This window comes from Pleurodeles waltl, chromosome 10, assembly GCF_031143425.1.
Source record: "Pleurodeles waltl isolate 20211129_DDA chromosome 10, aPleWal1.hap1.20221129, whole genome shotgun sequence".
Lineage (NCBI taxonomy): Eukaryota > Metazoa > Chordata > Amphibia > Caudata > Salamandridae > Pleurodeles > Pleurodeles waltl.
The window spans coordinates 894932795-894956123 of NC_090449.1; the positions used below are offsets into that span (position 1 = coordinate 894932795).

Here is a 23329-nt window from a genome sequence, read left to right on the forward strand (position 1 = left end):
GTCCTGGAGAGTCCAGATGCAGTTTCTTTGGTCAGAAGTGGAAGTAAGGGATGCAGATGAAACCTGCTGGAATCTTGCAAGTTGAATCTGAGGAACCACCCAAAAGAGAGACCCTAAATAGCCCTGAAAGGGGGACTGGTCACCTAGCTGGGTGACCACCTATCCGGAGGGGGCTCTGACATCACCTGCCTGGCCACTCAGATGCTCCCAGAGTTCCCTGCCAACCTTGGATTCAAGATACCAGAACCCAGGACCCTCTGGAGGAGCTCTGGTCACCACCCGTGGGGTCATGATTGTGCATACACCGGTTCAGGGACCTCCAAGTCCCTGTTCTGGCCCAAAACTGTACCGTGGGCACCAAATGTGCTCTTCAAAGCATACCAGTGCCTTGGGGAGGCTACACTCCCAAGCCATGTAGCACCTATTTCCAAAAGGAGAGGGTGTGACATGTCTCTCCCAAAGGAAATCCTTTGTTCGCCTTCCTGAGCTTGAGGCACTCAAGCAACAGGAGGACAGAAACCTGTCTGTGAGGTGGCAGCAGCAGGTGCTGCATGGAAAACCTCAGAAGGCTGTGGAAGCAATGCTGGGGGTCCTCTAAGGAGCCCCCAGAGTGCATGGACTAATACAACCAATACTTACAAAAGTAATGGTGTATGATTCCAACATGTTTGATACCAAACATGCCTAGGTTTGGAGTTACCGTTATGTAACTGGATATAGGTAGTGACCCAGTTCACAAGTAAAATGGCATCCCCGCACTCACAAAGTCCAGGAAGTTGGTCTGGAGTCATGCACCCTGCCCTCTGGGCTGAGAGGGCCTACCATAGGGGTGACATAGTGACCTGCTGCAGTGACCTATAGTGAAAACGGGTACATGCACCCAGTTCACGCAGACTGCAATGGCAGCCCTGCAGAACACTTTGCATGGGCTCCCTATGGGAGGCCGAATAACTGCTGCAGCCCATAGGGATTTACTGGAACTCCAATGCCCTGGGTACCTAGGTACTATATACTAGGGACTTACATGGGGGCACGAGTACAGAGTTTTGGGAGATAGAGCATTACCACTAGGGTCCTGGTGTTGTGTAGCCATTTTAGTAATAGCTCAATGCACGTTAGTTTAATACACTAGGCCGCTGTGCACGTTGACCTAGATATATTTTATTCAGCTTCGGATTGTTATTTTTACAATAACCAGTTTTACGGTCTTGTTTTAATTTCTTCTATCTAACTGCTTTGCTTAGCCCAGCACTGTGTCCTCAAACAACACATTCTTGGTCACTTTGTGCTTCAGTCAAGGCTACAGTTTAGTACATTGCCAGTGTACGTGGTAGAAGTTTAGTCTCCAACATTCATAGAAAATACACATCCTTACGTAGGGACATTTTCTTAGAACATCGGCTGTGTTATTATAAAAACACTTCCTAGTCCCATTACACGTCAAGAGGGAGATTCCAGCCAGGGAACCACAACTGTACGCTGAATGCTTCGCTGCAGATGCTAACGCAGACTACAGGCCTTTGCTCTGGTAGGAGGGTTGATGTCCTCCCAGGGGAACCTGAAAGGCAAGATTAGCGCTTAACATGCCGTACTCAAAATATGATTTAGATAGAAAATAGTCCATCAATTCTAGTGGCAATAAGATAGCATTATTTTTATTCTTCACTCTTATCGTCACCATTTTAATATTGTTGTGTTGTGTTGTGTCGTTCTGGTTATTGCAGCTCACACTTTGCTATTTAAAATGCAGTTGTTTTATTAAACCAATCTTTAAAACTTATACTGCTTTTATTGTCATTTATATATGAGACCGAATTGTGAATGAGAGAACCGGATGCGACCTGAGTGACCACGACTTCCCTGAGAAGTATGATAGGTCATGCGCTCGGCTGCCCAATCATCTGTACCTTTCCCAGATTCGGAGCCACAGGTGTCACCCACTGTGGGTCAGACTCAGTCTCCCACACTGTGGATGATCTTGCTGCTCAAAATCCAGTAGTCTCATTAGAATAATGAGAGCCTACGCGACACTGGTTAGCAGGATCCCAGTGAACACAGTCAAACACACTGACATCAGGCAGAAAAAGGGGGTAACCAAGCCAAGAAAGAGGTAACTTTCCTACAATGAAGGTCTAGAAATAACTGATTTGTTATGCAGGGGAGAAGGGGAGAAAAGGACAGAGGGCCAGAACTCCAACAACTTAGAATGGCAAAGCCAAGAATCACATGGGGGAGATTATTGCAGAAGGAAAAGTATAAGAATGTTTAGAGGCACTGAAGAACAAGTTACTCACATTCGTTAACAACTTTTCTGGTAGATAATCTATATAACCGCAGATTTCTCACCTTTTGATTATTTTCCCAAGTTTCACACTGGATCTAGAAAATATTCAGCTGTACCCCTGCGCTCATAGGTGGTGGTGTGTGGCTCTGCACCAATGATGTTCTACTCCAGAAGTGATGTGGGAGTCGTATATAGGTGCCACGTCAGTTGCCTGCTGAGCTGTCTGCCCCTCCAGACGCAGAGCCAAATTGGAGATTGGCTTGGGCTAGCATGCAGAGCTCTAAAGTGGGGCCTTTTTAGGTAGAACAGAGTCCAGTTCACAAAACGAGAAAGGTGGGAGGGTTAGTGGGGAATCTGTGGTTAGACAGAGTCTCTATCAGAAAGGGAGTTACCAAATGTAAATAACTTTCTGATAAACACTCCTAACAACAGATTCCTCACCCCTTGAATAGAAAATAAAGCAGTACCATGCAGGAGATGGGTCTATGAACTGGGACAAACAAAAATGTCTTGCAGGACCAAATGAACCTAGCTGTCCAGACATTAATGCTTTATGAACGTATGAAGGGACACCCACATGGATGCCTGGCAAATGTCCAGAACAGGCACTCCGAGTGCCAACACAGTGGTAGCAGCCTTGGCTCTCAAGGAATGAGCATATAATCTCTCTGGAAGCAGATTCCTAGCCAATACATAGCAGATTATATTGCAGAGCATGATCCAACAAAAGATGGTCCTCTTCTGCAACGCCTTGCCCTTCTCTGCTCAGATGAATCTAATAAACAGAGGTTTGTCCTTACAATGTTCTCTGGTACGATAAATGTACGAACGAAGGGCTCTTTCTGGATTCAACCGATGGAGTCACTCTTCTACTTTAATGGGTGAGGCAGACCGAAGAATCTCGGGTAAGCGATATATTCCTGGACATGAAAAGGAATCACTATTTTTAGAACTAAGGAGGCTCGAGTTCTCAATACCCGTTTGTCTGGTTAGAACGTGATGTATGGCGGGTTGACTGAGAGGGTGTGCAGGTAGCTCTCCCGACGTGCCAATGTTACGGTGACTGTCTAGAGGGTATGGACCCATAGACAACAGCTTCACAGGTCCCAAGGGAGTATATCAGAAATGTAAGAACCAACTTTAGATCCCAGTGCAGATGGAGAAGGAAAAAACATACTTTGTAAATCTTTCAAAAACCTTATAACATAAGGTGATTGAACCAAAAAAGGATGTTCTGGTAACCTCAAAAAAAGTAAGAAGAGCTGACAAGTACCCTTTTAACAGTGTCAAAAGCAAAGCCTTGCTGGGCTATAGTGTAGGAGGCTGGCCTGGCTTATAGTGGGTACCTGATGGTACTTACACCTTGTGCCAGGTCCAGTTATCCCTTATTAGTAGTGTTTTAGCAGCTTAGGCTGATCGAGGTAGCTATAGCAGAGCAGCTTCGGCTGAACTAGGAGACATGCAAAGCTCCTACTATACCACTTATATCATATAGCACTATATCATAAGAATCACAATACTCAGAGTTACTAAGAAAAAAGGGTCTTTATTTTAGTGACAATGTGCCAAAAAATATCTGAGGATATACTCTCTTAGGAGGTAAGTAAAATACACAAAATATATACTCAAACCAAAATCAGGTAAGTAAACAGTTAGAAAAATAGTGCAAACATTGTAGAATACAATAGGATGCAATAGGCCTAGGGGCAACACAAACCATATGAAACCGGTCCTAGGATGCTTGTTTCCGATCCAGGGAGGACCAGGCTTGGCAGTTCGGGCTGGACTGTTCCCATGAGGAACAGGGTCAAGACTGATTTGCATATGGCTGGGTCCAAACTGGGGTGACATGGTGAGCAAAAGAACGATGGATTAAACCCAGATCTGTGAGTGGGGGGTGAGTGTTTGCATTGTTCAGCACTCCGTCCATCATCCTTTTGTGTATTTAAAACTACTTGTCAAGCCTTGAACTCCCCTTTTTCTACATATACGTTACCCCTAAGGTAGGCGCTAGGTAACCCATAGGGCAGGGTGCTATGTAAGTAAAAGGCAGGACATGTACCTATGGATGTCATTTACATGTCCTGGTAGGGAAAAACTCACCAATTCGTTTTCCACTACTGTGAGGCCTGCTCCTCTTATAGACTAGCATTAGAACTGCCCTCATATACTTTTAAGTGGTAGATTCAGACCTGGAAGGAGTAGCCCTGTCATGTTTAGTATTGCCACAATGGTAATAGAAAATCCTGCTTACTGGTGAAGTTGGATTTAATACTACTATTTTAGAAATGCCACTTAATGCATTTACTGCCATCTGTGCCTTATATCCCTGTCTCCAATCCATGTCTGGTCTGTGCATTCCACCCAGGCAGCCATAAAAACAGGACACTCAGTAACATCTGCATTCATCTGCATAATGAATGTCCTTGGGCAGGAAGGGTGGAGGGGCTCTCTTACACTACAAAGGCCAGTGGTCTGCCCTCACACAAAGGAATGATAACCCCTACAGGGATCCTGGCAGACAGGACTGGGCTGAAAGGGGAACTTGTGCACTTCAAAACCACTCTTTGAAGTTTCCCCCACTTTAAAGGCATTTTGGGTATATAAACTGGGTCTCTGATCCCACCAAATCAGACACTTCTGGATCTACACCTGAACTCTGTCAGAGGAGCTGCCTGGCTCACCAAAGGACTCTTCTAGACTGCTTTGCTGAGAAGGACTGCTGCCCTCCTTGTTGTCCTGCTGCCTACTGGCCTCTAACTTTGCTGGAAGGACTCTGCCTTCCCCAAAAGTACTATCCAAGGGCTTGGATTGTGCTTGCCTCCTGTTCTGAAGTCCCAGGGTCAACAAAAACTTCACCTCCTACCTTCTAGTTAGTTCACCGACTCCAGTACGGACTTCAGTGACCCGAGCACCGCTGCCACTGCCCGATGCCACACTGCTTCCTGCTCCGGCCCTGTGGTCCTTGCTGCACGCAAAAACCGCAGCCTGCAACACATGTCTGACTTTGCCGGGATGTCACTGACTTGCCGCAGTCCAATCGCGACACTGTGAAGTCAACACATCATGCCTTGACCAACTGGATCCATCAACCATACCGAGTCACCATGCCACCAGCTCCACACTAGCTACCCCAGCAACTGGACGGAACCAATGCCTCGCTTCCCCTGCCTTGCAGTACGGAACAGATGCATCACCTCCATAACTTCGTGAGATGTCGGTTTCTTTGTTTTCAAAGGTACTGTATCTGGCGATCCATGGGACTCTGTAACTGGTGCCTGTGGCGTTGGATTATTGAGAACGCAATAGCCTCAGTTCGAGCGATTGTGTTTCTAATCGCTTTAGTGGGATTTTACCTTTACAAATTCTTAACTTTGCTTGTGTACATTGGATTTTCATTGTTTTGACCTCATTTTATTCAGATAAATATTATCTATTTTTCTTAACCTGTGTGATGTTGTTTTGTGGTGTCTTCACTGTGGTACTGTATGAGTTACTGCACAAATACTTTACACATTGCCTTCTAAGTTAAGCCTGCCTGATCTGTGTAAAGCTACCAGAGGGCGAGCACAGGATAATTTGAGTTGTGCTGTGACTTACCCTGACTAGGACTGTGGTCCCTATTTGAACAAGGGTGTATTGCTCTGCCAACTTTAGACCCAATTTCTAACAGAAGCGTTCAGTTTGAGATTGCTCCATGTCACCCACTGATCAACGGCTTCAAGGCAACTGAAGATTTTTGAGTTTGTAATTATTATTATTAATTAATCTTTATTTCGGCCAATTAGGCCATAAAAGATGTACACAAAAAACACACATATGAACATGTAAAACCATCAAGGGAAAGTAAACAGGAAACACATCAGATAAAAGACCATACAATTAAAATGGAAACTTAAAATTAGATAGGAGCCTGCAACTTTAAAATACGGGTACGAATATGCCAGACATTGGTAAGGAATTTGGCTAGTGCAAACACAATTGGACCTGAAACATCAGTTTTTAAAATTCTGTACACCGGGAGGTACTCCCTAAAACCAAGGTTTCTAATAAGTGGTAGGAGCCAATATTTCCTGGCGGCCTTGTAAGTTGGACAAAACAAGACCACATGCAGATCGCTTTCCTCTGCTCCCACACATGTCGGACATAGCTTGGTAGATGGCAGTGTTGACCAGGAGCAGGTGTAAGATCGCAGAGGCAATGTGCCATATCTCCATTGGAGAAAAAGCTTCCTGGCCAGCACAGGAGACATAGCATCCAGAACCCTCTCCAAACGGTATGAGTCCTTGCTTTGCGCGAATACAGATGTTAATGACCCCTCATTCTTGCAGTCTAGGGCCATAGCTAATTTCTGCTCGTGGTAAGCACTGACCAAAGCTCTTCGTGGGATCCTTAGTGAGGCGTTAGCTGGATCCGACCACAGGTCAGGGAGGCCCAATCCCATACAGGACTTTTTTATATATTTTATCCACGGGATCTGTAGAGCTTTAGGGTGGGTTAAAAACTCCCTCAGTTCCGCCCTATAAGAAGAGAGTTCTTCGGTGCTCCATAGCCTTCGCCAGAAGACTATGGGTCTGAGACCTAAGTCATCTGCTATTGGTCTCAGACCCAGATCCATCCTCAGGGGGAGGAGCGGAGTACTGGACGGAAGTGCTACTATCTGTCTAATAAAGTTGTTCTCAGTTATAGACAAACTGCAGGAAGCTGTGTGACCCCACAGTTCCGCCCCGTACATCAGAGCTCCTCTAGCCTGTGCCTTGTATATCTGGATAAGCGGCCCCAGCGGTCGATATGTAGAACTTCTCATCAACCGAGCAATACCGCCAGTGGTCTGCACTAATTTAAGGTTAACCCTAGTCCTGTGAGTTCCCCAGGACATGGTTTCATTCAACGTTACACCTAGATATTCAAAGGTGGAGACTCTCTCTAAACGTGAAGCTCCCAGTAAGGGGTTCGGGCGTGATCTTGGGGTTGGGTTCATAACCATAAACTTGGTTTTGTTAGCATTGATTTCTAACCCCCTATCTGTGCAAAAAGCCACAAAAGAATCAAGGATCCTCTGTATCCCCATGGGGGTTTTGGACAGCAGCAGGGTGTCATCTGCAAACATGATTGCAGGCACCCTGCTGCCATTCAATTTTGGGGCATCAGTGTATTCAGTTCCATTGAGATGGGCGATTACCCCGTTGACCAAGAGGCAGAACAGGGTTGGTGCCAATACACAGCCCTGTCTAACCCCCCTGTCAACGGGGAATCTGTCTGTTAATTCCCCATGTTTCCCGCACCTGACCCGGGCATAGTTATTAAGGTGCAATCTCTTTAAAATTATCAGGATGTCTGGGGGGACCCCCATCTCAGCCAGAACACTCCAGAGTTTCCCTCTGGGCACGAGGTCGAACGCAGCCCTCAGGTCCACAAATATAGTGTATAAACTACCCCCTTCCAATATTGCTGCCCTCCAATAGATAACGTTCAGACGAAAAACCTGGTCCACCGTAGAAACTCCCTTTCTAAATCCCGCCTGATACGGACTAAGGGCACCCGTTTCTTCCACCCAGTCCTGAAGCCGATTCAGCAGTATCCTGCCAAACAGCTTCTGTGACACGTCAATTAGACTGATTGGTCTGTAGTTGGCTGGGAGCAGGGGCGAGCCCTTTTTAAATATAGGAACCACCTCTGCCCCCAGCCAAGTACTCGGAATTTCCATGCCACACAAAACTCCATTAAACACTGCAGCCAGATAGGGGGCCCAAACACCGGGCTCCTGCTTGAACAGGTCCCCGGGCAGGCCGTCCAATCCTGGCGCCTTTCCAGCTTTAAGTCCCATTAGTGCTACCTTCACCTCCCCCACTGTTATCAAATCCTCACCATACTCTACCAGACCAGTACCGAAATCAATCTTAGTTTCTCCCTGCTCGGAACTGTAGAGAGACTGGAAGTGTGCCTGCCACACCCCTGCTGCAATATTTGGTTCTATTGCCGAACGGAGGTTCCCCGACCCCCCCGTTTACTACTCTCCAAAACATTCGGTGGTCTCTTGTTGCGAGGGAAGTGGTAAGCTCCTCCCACTGGTTCTCCTCCCATTCGGTTTTAGCATGGATGACCAGTTTTTTATAAGCCCTTCTACTTTCTCGGAGCTTCTCTCTATCTGTTTGAACTGAGGAGTTCTCCCTTTGCCTTCCTACAGACTGCATTGTACCATAAGGAGTTATGTTGTTGGATCCTCTTCTGATTCTGGACCCTGGTAAAAAGCTCAGAGGCCGCTCCCTTTATAAGGTCCTCATGAGCCTGGTATAATTTCTCATAGTGGACTATATTGCCCACATCGTTGGCTAGCTCTCCCACTTTTTTCAAAATGGGGATTAAACCTGCGTAGAGCTTCGAAAGTTTCACTTGGCTCGTAGCTAGTTTATCCCACCTGATTCTTCTCCTGTTATTGTCTAATAGTAGTTCAGGTTTGGACTCCCCCATGGTTGTTATGGAGGTCTTTGGCCCAGGATGGCTAAGATCAAGTTCAAGGGCGTTATGGTCACTATCCAGTCTCTCCACCACCCTAAAGTCCAGGATAGAAGACCAGTTCACTATCTGTACAAGAACATAGTCCAAGCGGGACTCTCTTCCCACTCTATTGTACGTGGTTTTGCTTGGTACATCAGACTTAATACGTCCATTGCAGGCTCTAATTCCATGCTTTAGGGTGAGAGCAGTAATCTGAAAAACCACAGGCGTCCATGCCTTTGGGGAAGGTGCTACAACAGAGGGTACTGACCACCTGAACTCTTCTTCCATGGGAAATCCCTCTACGAGACCGACCAACGGCTCGAAATGGGAATTTAAATCCCCTCCCACTATGTAAGGGATATCTCTTGGCATTTCCGCTAAATATACTGAAAGCTCCTCTATAGTGGGGGATTCACGCGAAGCTCCCACTGGCCTGGAGTAAATATTTATCAGGGCAAGTTTCGCTAGATTCGGCCAGGCTAATAAAACCACTAGGATATCATCTGATGGCACCGGTAGGCGTGAAGCCTGACATCCTAAGTGGGAAGCCACCCAAGTTGTGAGTCCACCAGAGGGGCGGCCCTTACCCTCCCACCTAGCCGAGATGGAAAATGACTCGTAACCTTGATGGTTATAGTCTTCCCTTGCCCAAGTCTCTTGGAACATGCAAACATCCCCGGACTCAATGTAAGTTATCCAATCTTGGGTGCCCAGTTTACTGGCTAAACCAGCCACATTCCACCAAATTAGTCTCATGTGCGCTGGAGAAGCCACAGAACAGATTGCAGGGATGGAATGGGGGGAAGAGCCAGTGCCAAAGCCAGAAACTACACCAATTACTCTAACAGGGTCATTTTCAGAAGTGGGTTCAGCCGGATCAGGCAGTTTATTGGGACCATTATCCAAGGTCACAGGATTTGAGTTCGGGTTTGGGGGCAGTCAGTCCACACCATCCAGACCCTTCAGACAATTAAAACGATTATGGTCCAAGAAGGGAGTCTCCGAAGGTCGATAAACTGGACGTGGAGCATATCCCCTGTGTCTAGATCTTCGTTCCACCCTTGTCCAGTTACCTTGTGACAAGTCATGGTGCAAGCGAATGGGAGGGAAAAAGAAAGAAACTGGCAAAGTCTGTATGGTAGAATCTAGTGATCTATTTGACCCAGCACAAATGTATAGTACTTTTCCAGGGTCTCGAAAAGACACAATAATACAGTCCCCTGCTATTGATTTCCCCGACTTCCCCAACCATGGTACCCTTCTTACCATAATGATCTCATTATTGAGGTGAGCTGGAAGAGGTCTATTCCAATTCAACCATTTAATGGTTTTCCTCTTGAGTGAGTGATAGTTCTCATTTTCACCCAATTCTAGAGAGGGAACACCAGCCAACACCACCATGAGGCTGTTAGCCTCTGGTGGTAAGTCGGGTCCTCGTGGTCTAGGGGCAGGCTTACCAGGGAGTATACGTTGGAGTGCTGGGCCATCTGTTTCTGATGGTAGGATGTTAGAGTTAGTAGGTAAAATTGGAACTGGGATAGCCATAGGTGGCTGTAAAAGAGGGGCGGCAGTGGTGTCCAATGGAGGCCCCGTGTGGATCGGTGGGTTTTGTATATTGGGGAAGGTTCCTATTAGTAGATTGGACTCAGTGGTTCTACTCGGTTTGTTGTCCAAAATTTTCAGGGTGGTTAAAGTTGCCTCCAGAGTGGTCAGCCTGAATTCTATTTTCTGCAAGCTCTCGCTAATGGGCAACAAAAGTGATCTAATTAAAGATTCAATGCTCCCCAAAGAGCTACCGGGAAATAATGTGTTAAGTGGGCTCTTCCCTTTGTCGCTAATGGAAGCAGTGGTAATAATATTAGTACCCTTGGGGGGAGTAGCCTTCTGCACATTAACTAAATCCAACATAGGTACAGGCTTGAGTGATTTTCCAAAATCAGAGTGGGGGATCTTTTTCTTCCCCTGACCACCCCTCATCTTCCTTCTGCGTTTATTTGGTGGTAGGTCATACACCTCTGCCACCACAGTTTGCTTTAGCTTATTAATCTTGGTTTTGGCTCTGGTGTGTATTTGGGTGAATAAGTCAACTGCCGAACTACTGGCAACTAATAGTGGAGTGGCGTCCGTAGTTTGTTTAGGAGGTGGGCCAGAAATGGGAGAACTATCCCGGAGTAATAGGGGAACGTCTTCTTGGGATGAAAGATCCGGGCTGCCATTGAGGGAACCTTCCTCTTGGGAGATAGGATAGGGAGTTATGTCACTGAGGGGCCTATTTTTCAAATGTTCAATCGAGCGACGACGCTCTGTCCTACGCATCTCCAGAGAGGTTTCGATTCCCCCATCACCCTTTACCGATTTAAAGTAATTGTCCAGAGTCCCAGTGTTGGCTCCCCCCTCCTTCGCTGCTGTTCCACCTAGGGCTGATGATGGCATACCCAGAACCTTTTTCGCATACCAAGTAGAATCAATGAAATGCAGATAAAAGAGAGTGGGCCCAGCCCAGCCTCCTGCGTGCCCTGACGGCCACAGACAGTCCCGCCCTTATCCCGGGCTTATCCCCGGGCGCTCCCGCGCGCTCCCGCGACGCGGAAGTAGCTGTTTGAATTTATAAGAGAAAAGTTAAGCTATGAGTGGGGCGGGGCTTGCAGGGAGAGCGGCCAGGTGACAGGAGGGGCGGGTTAACAGGACTGCTGGGAGACGTAGTCCTGTCCCAACGCTCGCAGCCCTGCACTCGCCCAGACCCTCACTGAAACTGTCCGTAGGTTTTGCACAAGCGGCTCTCACGCCGCAGCGGGACCCGCGAAGCGGGTTCCGCAAGAAGTAGAGGAGAGTCCAAGGGCAAACCAGCAGCAAACAGCAAGTCCGACGGTATCCCAGGGGAGGGGAACTCAGAAGTGGTTTTTCAAGCTGTGAGTGGGGCAGGGCTTGCAGGGAGAGCGGCCAGGTGACAGGAGACAGGAGGCGCGGGTTAACAGGACTGCTGGAAGACGTAGTCCTGTCCCGACGCTCGCAGCCCCTGCAGTCGCCCAGTCCCTCACTGAAACTGTCCGTAGGTTTTGCACAAGCGGCTCTCACGCCGCAGCGGGACCCGCGAAGCAGAGGAGAGTCCAAAGGCAAACCAGCAACAAACAGCAAGTCCGACGGTTCAGTATACTGTATTCTTTGCCCCAGGGTCTCCACGGTGCTCAGTCTGAAGTCTGAAGTCTAAAGCTGGGAGCTGGATATACCTCCGCCAGCCTTATGGCGTATACCTCCGCCAGCCTTGTGGCGTATGGCTGCAGCGTCCGGGGCTTTGTCCCACTCTTCTCTGGCTTTTTCTAACCCTTGGTGCCCCTGGTGCCCTTGTCTGGCACCTGTATGTGGAGCGGGAGGCGGGGGAGCGTTGGGAGCAAGTTGGGGCAAGGAGAGGGGGCTCAGTTGGGCCCAAGCCAAAGTTCACAGCAAGAGGAAAATTTGTCCTCCCCTCACTCCTTGATGCAGCACTTACCGGCACCTTTTTTCTGCCACCAGCTCCTTGCCTTTCTGTTGCCACTGCACCGGGTGCCGGGTGTCTTGTCACAGCCGCCGAGGGTCCCGCTGCCACTGGGCTTTCTTCCGAGCCCGCTCAGTCCTTTCGGGGGTCGCGGGGATCGCAACTCGCGTCCTCGCTCTCGCCGTGAGCCACCCGGCTGAGGCGTGTGTTGCACGTCTCAGCGTCTCAGCGTCTCGGCGTACCTCAATGAATTAGACAGGGGTCTCATTCAAAACCTCTGTCTCCTGAAACAACCCAGTTACCCAGTTTGAGTTTGTAATGTCTTTGGGGCTTTCCAGTTTAAGGTTTATTTGTGTGTCATCTGCATAGTTGTAGCATGTGAGCTGAAATTCATTCATCATTGCCGGAAATACCTTAATTTAGATGTTGAAAAGCATGGGTGAGATGATAGAGCCTTGAGGGACCCCTGCTTTTGTGAAGTGCAGTTTGGATAAGAAAGGGGGAGTCTGAATGACACTTGTTCTGTTTTGAAGGTAAAATGGGATCCAGTCGAGAACAGTCCCCTCTATGCTGGCTTCATAAAGGCTTTATATTAGAGTGTCATGGTCAACTGTGTCAGAGACACCTGAGAGGCCCAAGAGAAGTAGTGGAGTGAACCTGCTGCGTTCTCCTGTGTTTTTAAGGTCATCCCAGATGGAAATGAGAGCAGATTAAGTGACGCTTCCTGGGCGGAATCCAGTTTCGTAGTCTGAAAGTACGGAGTTATCTTTAATTAATTGGGACATCTTGGTGAATGCTGCTCTTTCTTTCAGTTTGCCCAGGAAAGATCCATTTGTGTTCGGTCTGTAGTTCTTGGGGTCACGAGGGTACAAGTTTGTTTTCTTTAATAATGGGTGCACGTATGCCTTTTTAGGCCTTTAGGAAAGATTGTCTTAGCTAAAAAATTACAGATGATTCTTCTTACTGGTGTGGCAGCAGAGGTATTTAGAAGAATGTTCTTGAAGATTTGTGGTGACAAGGGTCAAAATGACAGCAGACTGGTCTGCCTAACTTGGCCAGATCCATAAATTCACTTTTGATAATTGATTGAAGGAACACAGAGGATGGGTTAGCCTACTCTTGTGCTAATTTTAAGTAGCCAGTGTGCAATTTATTTGCCAAGTTAGAGTTGAAAAGGCCACCAATGCTGTTAAATCAGAGCAGATTGATGACTCTGCATCCTATTAAGGAAAGAATCAGATTCAAATTAGCTAAATGAATACAGATACAGAGCACCACAGACGCTGTAGTGAAAAAACAATGCGGCAAAGAAGAAAATACACCAAACTTGCCACCATAAGAAAGTTTGTAGTAGAGGTAGTACATGATAGCAACATCAACCCACATTTCATGATGTACCTTGGTGTAGCCTCACCAAGGTACATCAGTGAGGTGTGGCCTTACTCTGGCCACCATGCTGTCAGCGCTTCTCCCGGCATCTTGTGCTGACCCACATAAGACAGCCGTAATTATTGTGCCACTGCCAGCTGCACTACTGATACCTACCCTCAGCTAAGGTCATCTTTCTGAACAGAAATAACTATGGGATTGTCATTGGTAAAGCAGACTTTTGCATGAACAGGTGACCAAACCAGTAGGAGGTTTGCACTGCTAGTTGGCAGTTTGCAGTTCATGTTACACAATTACCCGTGTAGCGTAGACGGGAATCGGTTTAACAGTACAGCCGAATCAACTATGAGGAATGACAGGGCACAAACTTCAAGGCAAAGGGAACACACATAAATTGGCAATGTCGGGCGCTCAAAACTGGTCTGTGCTTGAGGAATGGGAGAGTATCATGAAGATCTAGCAAGTATGGGAAATAATGTTTCTGTTTAGCCAGTTTAACCATCTGGAGGGAACCTACCCTATTTATCGCCATCTAAATAGCGTTTTTCAAAACATATATGTTTAAGTGGAAGAAACTATTTTGTTTCTTGGCAACCAGCAGCAGACACCATGAACTCTTCCAGCTAGAGACCAGTTTTCTAGTATTCTTTTTTGGCAGCACACAGTGGTCTTCCAGTGGATGGCTATGACAGATGAACTTCAGAGTACCATACTGTTTACCAGCCTGATAATGTTCAATACTGAATAGGCAGAGATAAATCAGATGATCTTCATTTAGTTGGAAGGATTAGAAAGGATATGTTTATCATATTTTGTGTTTGCTATACACGCTGATGCAGAGGCCATTAAATATTTTGAAAAGGGGAAACATCCCACTCAAATGTTGCTGGTGACTCAGCAACATTTCCCTTTGACAAATGCTCAGGTTGCATTGGCTTCCTCCTTGAATACAGTACGGGTTTGTATACATTGTTTTTGCCTTTGGATAAAAATATTTTTTCATTATGTACAAAGGCATTTCCCTTAATACACTTAAAAATCAGCCACTTGCCTGAGGGCTGCCTGATTTGAGCTGGACTGCAACATCTACATATAATTCAAACTTTAGATTTCACACCATTTACAATCAGCAAAACAATTCTCATCACATTTCATAAGGTAGGAGTCAATCTTGTATGACATAATAGATATATTAAAGACTTAGAGAGTTCAAAGATTACAGGGGTTAAAAAAAAAACCTTTTGCAGAATTACTTGCTATGGATGGTTTTGTTTATAGTTGAGCTGGTTGACTTCCATCCACTATTAAAAGCTATCAAACAAAACTTTTATCCTCAAACTTTAGAAAATGACTCAAAATATTTTGAGTCTATATTCGCAAACTGATCCATGAAGGAAGTTTATAGTTGCTTAGCGGAAGAATACAGTCTTGTCTGTGTTTAAGTTGGAGTTCACATAAAGGACACAGAGAATAGGAACGTTTTTGCTACTACAAATGAAAGATTGCAGTTACAGGGCGGGCATAACTTGTGTAAATTGATGTAGCATAATTACGCAAAATAACTGCAAAATTAAGCAAGATTACACAGAATTATGTGTAGAACGTAACTCAGCCGCATTTAGTGCTATTATCAAAGTGCAAAATGCACTCACGTCCAAAATAATGCTAAATGCAACGGAACAGCTGCTAACACTCGCAAAATTTGTTTTTCTTGTGGTAGAATTTTAGTGCCAAATTACTCATAATTAGGTCAATGGGTGTAATCACATACATTTCCGTAATTTTCCATCAAAGGAGTAACACAGAATTACGCCATCGTATTTACAATTTCACCCAGGTCTGAATTAAATGCCCTTGATGTTTTTAATGTACTAACACTATCCCAAGCTATTTGTAACCGATGAACATAGGTGGGTTTTTTTATGAAGCAGAAACATAGGTGGGTGCCGGCTGCACCATCTCTCTCTTGAAGTTCAGCAACAGAGAAAGTTTAACAATGGTCTGACAGTCCCTATGGAATAGTATTTTCCCTAATGTTCTCAAGTCCAGTTCCCATAAAATAGTGAAGAGAAATTATGGCAGCACAACTGTAGGAGAGGAAAGAGTTGTGGGATAGTGTGGAAACAAGCCATAATGCAATGAAACAGCCAGTCTCAAAAAGTTGTAATATTGTAGTCAATTACCAAATCAGAAGGTGTCCCATTACCAAGCTCTGATTCATAGGAGCTCCCAAAGTAAAGGCGCCACATGTTGGATCGAGGTTCTTCAGGAAGCGGTTCTGAAGCCTCCAAGGATACAAGTGAATGTTCTAAGCCACATTCTCCATCTCCATTTGAATCATCAGATCCACTACTGTGGTTAACAAATATCATAGATGACAAGCTGATGTCACTCTCTGAACCAGAGCCTGTATCCTGAAATAAAAGGAAAATGTATAAAATTTACACATCAATAAAAGAATAATAGGTACCCACTTAAGACACAGTCAGTCATACTGCGTTACAAAGCAGATCGCCCAGTTTAATTCCATTTTGCAGTAATTGGGAACTGCTGCGTCCAAAATCGTTTGTTCATTGTCTCACTGTAACCAATCTTAAATAATTCCTCAGTACTTACATCATTCTTCACAGATCCTTTGCTCTCTATATAGATTCATGGTCTATCCGCCAATGTATAAAAGCTAAAATTAACAATTCAGACCAGTTGTCAAACCTCAGGGACTATACCTATGAACCATCATGGTTCACTATCAGATATTGAAGGAACATTATGGAATGAAATCAATAATGGGCAAAGTGGGCCTGTACACAAAGCTAATATACCTTAAAGTCTAGAGCCATGTACATGCCAAGCATGTGTAGGAGTGTCAGCATTGGAGTTACTAATTTATGAGGAGAGCACCCTTACCAATTCAACAAACCTACTCTGATTATATCAAAACACGTTTGGAAAGAATCTCTCTTCACCTAGTAACTATGGCACAAGCAGCCAGCGAACCCCAGAGAAGCCTGCTCCAAGTTCAAGTAGTATAAACAATTTTAAAGTAAACAACACAGCAAAATGTTCAAGCCAATTTAGAAAACTGCAGAAACATTTATTCATCAAAATGACACTTAATTCATCAAAATAAATGGGAAACACATGATGTACAAGTTACTTACCTTCATTAACGAAATATCTGTTAGAGACATATTCGAGTTGCAGATTCCTTACCTTACAATTTTCCCCCAGGCGTCAGACTGCATCTGGAGATTTTTCTTCGATCTATACCCTTGTGTGTCGATAGGTGGCGCCGGTCGACTCCGCAGGCGTTGTAGGCGTCGTGGTCGCTGTGATGAAGTCGGGAGTAGTACATAGACGCCGCCCTCGCGCAGTGACGTCAGTTTCTTTTAACAACATTTCAAGCCAGACCGCAAAGCCACTAAGAACACTCAGATTGGTGTGCCAGAGTTATGGACCTGAAAGGGGAAATCCCTGTCCCTAGAAATCAGTTTGCAAGCAGGGAGGATGGGTGAAGGGTAAGGAATCTGCAACTAGAAAATGTCTCTACCAGGTATTTTGTTACCGAAGTTAAGTAACTTGTACATCTGATAGAGACTTCTAGTTGCAGATTCCTTACCTTAGAATAGATACCCATGCAATGCCATCCTCGGTGGTGGGCTGCGAACCAAGATCATACTAGAAAGTCCTGCAGGACCAAACAACCAAAATAGCCGTCTCGACAGACCTGACTATCCAGGCAGTAATGCTTAGCAAATGTGTGCAGGGATGCCCACGTAGCTGCCTGGCAGATATCCAGGACAGGAACTCCGCGTGATGACATTGGGAGTAGTACATAGATGCCACCCTTTCGCAGTGACGTCAGTTCTTTTCTTTCCGCGCCGATCCGGAGAGAGCCACCCTAGGCAATTTTTTGGCCGAATTCGACAGTTTTGTCGATTTTTTTGTGTGCGACTTTGATGCGACGAGGATGTCCCCGAAGACCGGGTTCAAGCCTTGTGAGGACTGCCATCGGACGATGTCGGTGACGGATCCTCATCGCGTTTGTCTGTGGTGCCTCTAGCACGAACATGACCCGTAGTCATGCTCAGAGTGTTGGGCCATGCACCTGAAGGCTTTGGGAGAGCGGTCCCTAAAGCTAATGGTGGCCCGACACTCGACTGCATGTAGGTCCCGGTCTCGCTTGAGAGGAAGGTCTTGAGATCGGTCGCGGAGTTATCACCACTTGTCTTCTTCCAAATCCTCGGGCCAAGGTACGAAGAAGAATACGACAAAGAAGTCCCATCGCTCTCTGACTTCTTCCTGCGTCGCGTTGGCTGATCGACTGGGCAAGCGTCCACACACTGGGCCTCCGTCCTCGGAGCCTGCATCTGGGTCGGCTCTGAGATTCCCAGAGTTTCCCGGAGACAAATTGACCCTCGCCCAACTATGAGTTTTACAAGGCCATTGAGTGAGCGGTCTCTAAAGCTAATGGCGGCCTAGCACTCGACTCCGCATAGGTCCCGGTCTCGCTCGAGAGGAAGGTCTCGAGATCGGTCGCGGAGTCATCACCACTCGTCTTCTTCCAATTCCTCGGGTCAAGGTACGAAGAAGAAGAAGTTCCATCGCTCTCTGACTTCTTCCCGCGTCGCATCGGCCGAGCAACTGGGTGAGCGTCCACGCACTAGGCCTCAGTCCTCGGAGCCTGCGTCTGGGTCAGCTCCGCACCTACCTGAGTTTCCCTGAGCCGAATCGACCCTCGCCCAACTATAAGAGTTTTACGAGGCCATGCACCTCATATTTGGGCGGGCTGACCCCAATACGGCGCCTTCAGGCCCAAGGGGTTCGGCTGAGGGGCCTTCGGGTTCTGCGCCGGCGGCTTTGGCCCCGGCCACCGAGGTGACCTCCGGATCCGTGCGCAGATCCGCACCAGTGCCGGTCGCACCCTCAAGACCTTCCACGGCACCGGGTCAATTATCAACGCTCCCGACGTTGGTGGTGCCCACTATCGACGTCGACCCGATTCTTATCCCCGACGACTAGGAGTATAAGTAAGTACAAGTTACTTACCTTCGGTACCGAAATATCTGGTAGAGACATATTCTAATTGCAGATTCCTTACCGCCCACCCATCCTGCCCTGCTTGCGAACTGATTTCTAGGGACAGGGATTCCCCCTTTCAGGTCCTTAGCTCTGGCGCACCAATCTCAGTGTTCTTAGCGGTTCTGCGGTCTGGCGTGAAACGTCGTTAAAAGGAACTGACATCACTACGCGAGGGCGGCGTCTATGTACTACTCCCGACTTCATCACAGCGACCACAACGCCTACGGAGTCGACCGATGCCACCTACCGACACGCAAGGGTATTGCTCAAAGAAAAATCTCTGGATCCAGTCGGACGCCTGGGGGGAAATTCTAAGGTAAGGAATCTGCAACTAGAAGTCTCTATCTGATATACATGTTTAAAATTATAAAAAGCACTGAGCAAAAGGGAACACCAATCAAAAGGCACTGTTTGAGGTTAGAGCGCAGGAGCAATTTCAGGTTGACCACAATGGAGCTGAGGTTGGATACTTCAAGTGAGCCATCCTGGTCAGAATTTCTACCTTCAAACTTTTTATGAAAATTAAAATCTTCCAGCAGGGCAAGGTCCAAGACTGAGGCCAGTGAGGGCCCCTCGAAGATTAAGAAATACAAATCTGGATTTTATAGCTGGAAAGGTCACTTCTTGGATCAGATGGATTTGCCACCTTGCACTGGTCCAAAGTATTACCTTTGGATTTTTGTTACTTTTTGTTTAGTTTACTTTTTGGAAACCCAAATCCTGTAGTGGAGTAAATTTGTAATCCGAAGTCAAGCAGGAATCCATGAGACCGGTGATACCTTGACTGTGAGGTCCTGCTGAACCAATTTTCGGGACACGCCTGGATTTCTCACCTGCTTTGGGTGGACTGCCTTGTATGCCATCTCAAAGGGTGCAATTCAGCACCTTGTCACAATCCCTTGGAGTAGGGCTCAAGTCCTAAAAAAAAAAAAAAAAGTGGGGGGACTCACCAAGTTAGGCAGAATGGGCATGGTATCACGTGTGACATCACCATAGGTGACACCACAAGAAGTGACCAAAATGTGCCCTATTCCTACCAAAGTTATCTGCCCGCTCCGATCCAACTCAGTCTGCCCCGCTCCGATCCAACTCAGTCTGCCCCGCTCCGATCCAACTCAGTCGGCCCCACTCCAATCCCACAAAATCTGCCCCACTCCAATCCCACAAAATCTGCCCCACTCCAATCCCACAAAATCTGCCCCACTCCAATCCCACAAAATCTGCCCCACTCCAATCCCACAAAATCTGCCCCACTCCAATCCCACAAAATCTGCCCCACTCCAATCCCACAAAATCTGCCCCACTCCAATCCCACAAAATCTGCCCCACTCCAATCCCACAAAATCTGCCCCACTCCAATCCCACAAAATCTGCCCCACTCCAATCCCACAAAATCTGCCCCACTCCAATCCCACAAAATCTGCCCCACTCCAATCCCACAAAATCTGCCCCACTCCAATCCCACAAAATCTGCCCCACTCCAATCCCACAAAATCTGCCCCACTCCAATCCCACAAAATCTGCCCCACTCCAATCCCACAAAATCTGCCCCACTCCAATCCAACTAAATCTGCCCCACTCCAATCCAACAAAATCTGCCCCACTCCAATCCAACAAAATCTGCCCCACTCCAATCCAACAAAATCTGCCCCACTCCAATCCAACAAAATCTGCCCCACTCCAATCCAACAAAATCTGCCCCACTCCAATCCAACAAAATCTGCCCCACTCCAATCCAACAAAATCTGCCCCACTCCAATCCAACAAAATCTGCCTCACTCCAGTATCCAAATTCAGCATTTAGTGGGCTCCCCTAGACCAAGATTTTAGATTTGAAAAGGAATCGAAGAAGACTCCAAGGAGGCAACAAGACCAGCACCAGAGAAACTGCCAGGACGAGAACTGAGGACCTGCTGCACCAGAAGAGGCACCAAGACCCCTGCTTGCTAAACCTGAGTCCAGACAATCGTGACAGCGGAGGAGCTGAACACTGGACTGACCCCAAGAAACCCAGGTGACCTCCAGGCTTCAAGGATAACCCCAGATCTCCCTCCTGAGTGGAGGCACCACTCAAGAGAAGCAGGTAAACTGCAAAGAACCAATAAACAGTGAAGGACACCTCACTGAATCGCAGATATCTCCGCAACCGGAAGTCACAGCCGTACCCAACGACACAGATGACAGTCCGGAAGTGTCCCCCAACTGTACCAAGTTTGGTGGTGCAGCGACCCTAGTGGTCATGATAGAGCAATACCCTGGGTCCTGGTCAGCTGATGTCGGACCAGGAGAAAACCAGCTCCCCAGAGCTGACAAAGGATCAGGAAGAAGCCCCAGTCAAGGGACTTAAGGAACACCCCCGACCTCCTTCCAGAGTGCCCCCGTTGTCCTGCAAGTCACCCCCAAAGAGACTTATCTCCAGCTCCAGTGGACTCTGTTGCGCACAGCATCCAAGACCTCCAAAACGCCCTTCACCTGGCCGCCCTGGGCCTTGCATCGCAGGTTCTGCTGTGTGCCCCCGGGTCCCCAAACCATTGTGACCTCGACAGCCAAAGGGGACCCCCAGGCACCACTTTGAATTTGCAGATCAGCTCCTTTTCCAAGTGGCCCATCCAGGTGGCCCTGTGCCAAGAACATTTCCAACTCTGCTACCTCTAACTCAAAGGTACGACTTTTTATGCATTTTTTAAAGTGACTGCCCATTGATTCCAATGGTGCGTAATTACGCACAGAAAGACTGACTTTGCTAAAACTTTAAAAAGCCATAGCTCAAAAAGTACTTAACGTATTCTAAAGATGTTGGTCTTAAAAATTATATAAAAGACTCAAGTATTTTTATAATTTCTGGTCTCGAGTTATTCATTGAGTGTGAGTGCTGCATGATTGGATTTGTGAGTACAGCAAATACTTAGCACATCTCCCGGATTAGCCTAACTGCTCGACCAGCTGCTACCTTAAAAATTAGAGCATTAGGTGATATGATTTTTACCCCTGAGACCTAACATGTGGTTGTTCAGACCCTCTGCATACTGCACTTGGTTTCTGTACACTACATGGAGGGCCAGCCTCCAACAGAGACACCACCGACTCATGGCACACTAGCAAAGGAAGGTTACCCCACTCTCACGAAATCTAGAGTGTAACCTTAGCACACCTTTTCCCAAAAATAACTTAATTTTGTACGAAAATGCTTTGGGGTTATATGGAAATTCTCCCCTTAAGTTCATGCATTAAAGTCAATGTCAACTACAATTGATCTAAGTTGATGAGAGCCCATCAAGGCCCTGAAACTAATGTAACAGGGTGGCTGTAGTAAGCAAGTAACTAGTTTATATAGCTCACTACTTACTGTCAGACATGCTGCTCCAGCATTTCCAAAGATAAACATGGCAGACAGTTGCATCAATGTAAAAGCAGAAGATTGGTTAAAAGCAAGGCAGTTCAATTCAATAAGGACGCACTTATGAAGCCAAAGAACACATGAATTCAATAAAAGCCACGAGACCCTAACAGGTGCAGGGCCTGCAGAATCTGAATCAGTGCCTTAGCCAGAAACATTGGAATCATATCTTGAAGCTCTGCAATTCTATGAGAAGGATACGAGTTGTGTCTAGCATTGATCCTATGAAAGACAATAACTGTGTGGAGGTGGGATGGAATTACTGGGTGTTGATCATGAAGTGCCAGTCTTAAAAAGGGTCAGGGTACACTACATTTGTTCCATAAGTGCAGGGTCTGCTTTCACCAGTTATTGTCCAAGTACAGGACTACAATACAATTCACCTCCATAGTGGAGCTGGCTGTGCGGCTGTCAACCCAAGTAGAACGATGAATAGAAAGTGCTGCAATTCCACAGTAAATCTAAGTACTGCCTTTGAGGGGCTAGGATCAGCAGATGAAAGTAGGCACCATGGGGTAAAGGAAGTGAAATCCTATACCCCTTTCCTCAATGGGCACCACCTCTATGGCCCTTTTGTACATCCCTCTTGCAAATGAGCTTGAAAAAACAGAAATACATCATTATTGTCTTCCAACTGACCATGTTGAGAAATATTACTTTCATTTTATCTCCCTTGTCCAGTGAAGACCGTGTTTTAATGTGGTGCTAGAGGTATGGCTTTTAACGGACAGAGGCTTGAATTACAGGCAGTAGGCAATAAAGTGCCTGCCACATTTTTAAATACAATTTTCTCATATTAGCTATAAAAATATTCATGGCAACTCGAGCATTTCACTACAGACACATTGAGATTAGAGAATACAATTTAACAATGTGACATTATCAAACAATTTTCTAGGGTAATCTATTTAAGCCATTTTCCTGCGTGATACCAAGTGAAATAACTTGTGTATGCCAGTGTTAATAAATCATTATAACTAAGCTCATTGGAAATATCCCACCAATTGGCGATTTTTGTCACGAAGTCTACATTGCCATTATATTTCAACATCGGCAAACACATAATTGGCCAGTGAAGACCGATTTTCAAACCGCACCCTTCACACATTATAGAAGAAAAGATCTAAAGACTGGATTGAGATGGGTGGGCATGCCAATCATCATCGTCTTGTGATGCTGATAGTGCAATACCCTGGGGGGGTGG

General features: G+C 46.5%; 1 protein-coding gene across 2 annotated transcripts in view; it reads right to left on the minus strand.

Moving 5' to 3' along the window:
* PEX1 (peroxisomal biogenesis factor 1) overlaps window positions 1-23329 on the minus strand; it is a 729162-nt gene that overhangs the window by 228325 nt on the left and 477508 nt on the right. For both annotated transcript variants that reach the window (XM_069211642.1, XM_069211643.1), the window contains exon 21: window positions 15830-16060. In XM_069211642.1, the coding sequence (XP_069067743.1) occupies window positions 15830-16060 (231 nt within the window). The remainder of the gene's footprint in view (window positions 1-15829; window positions 16061-23329) is intronic.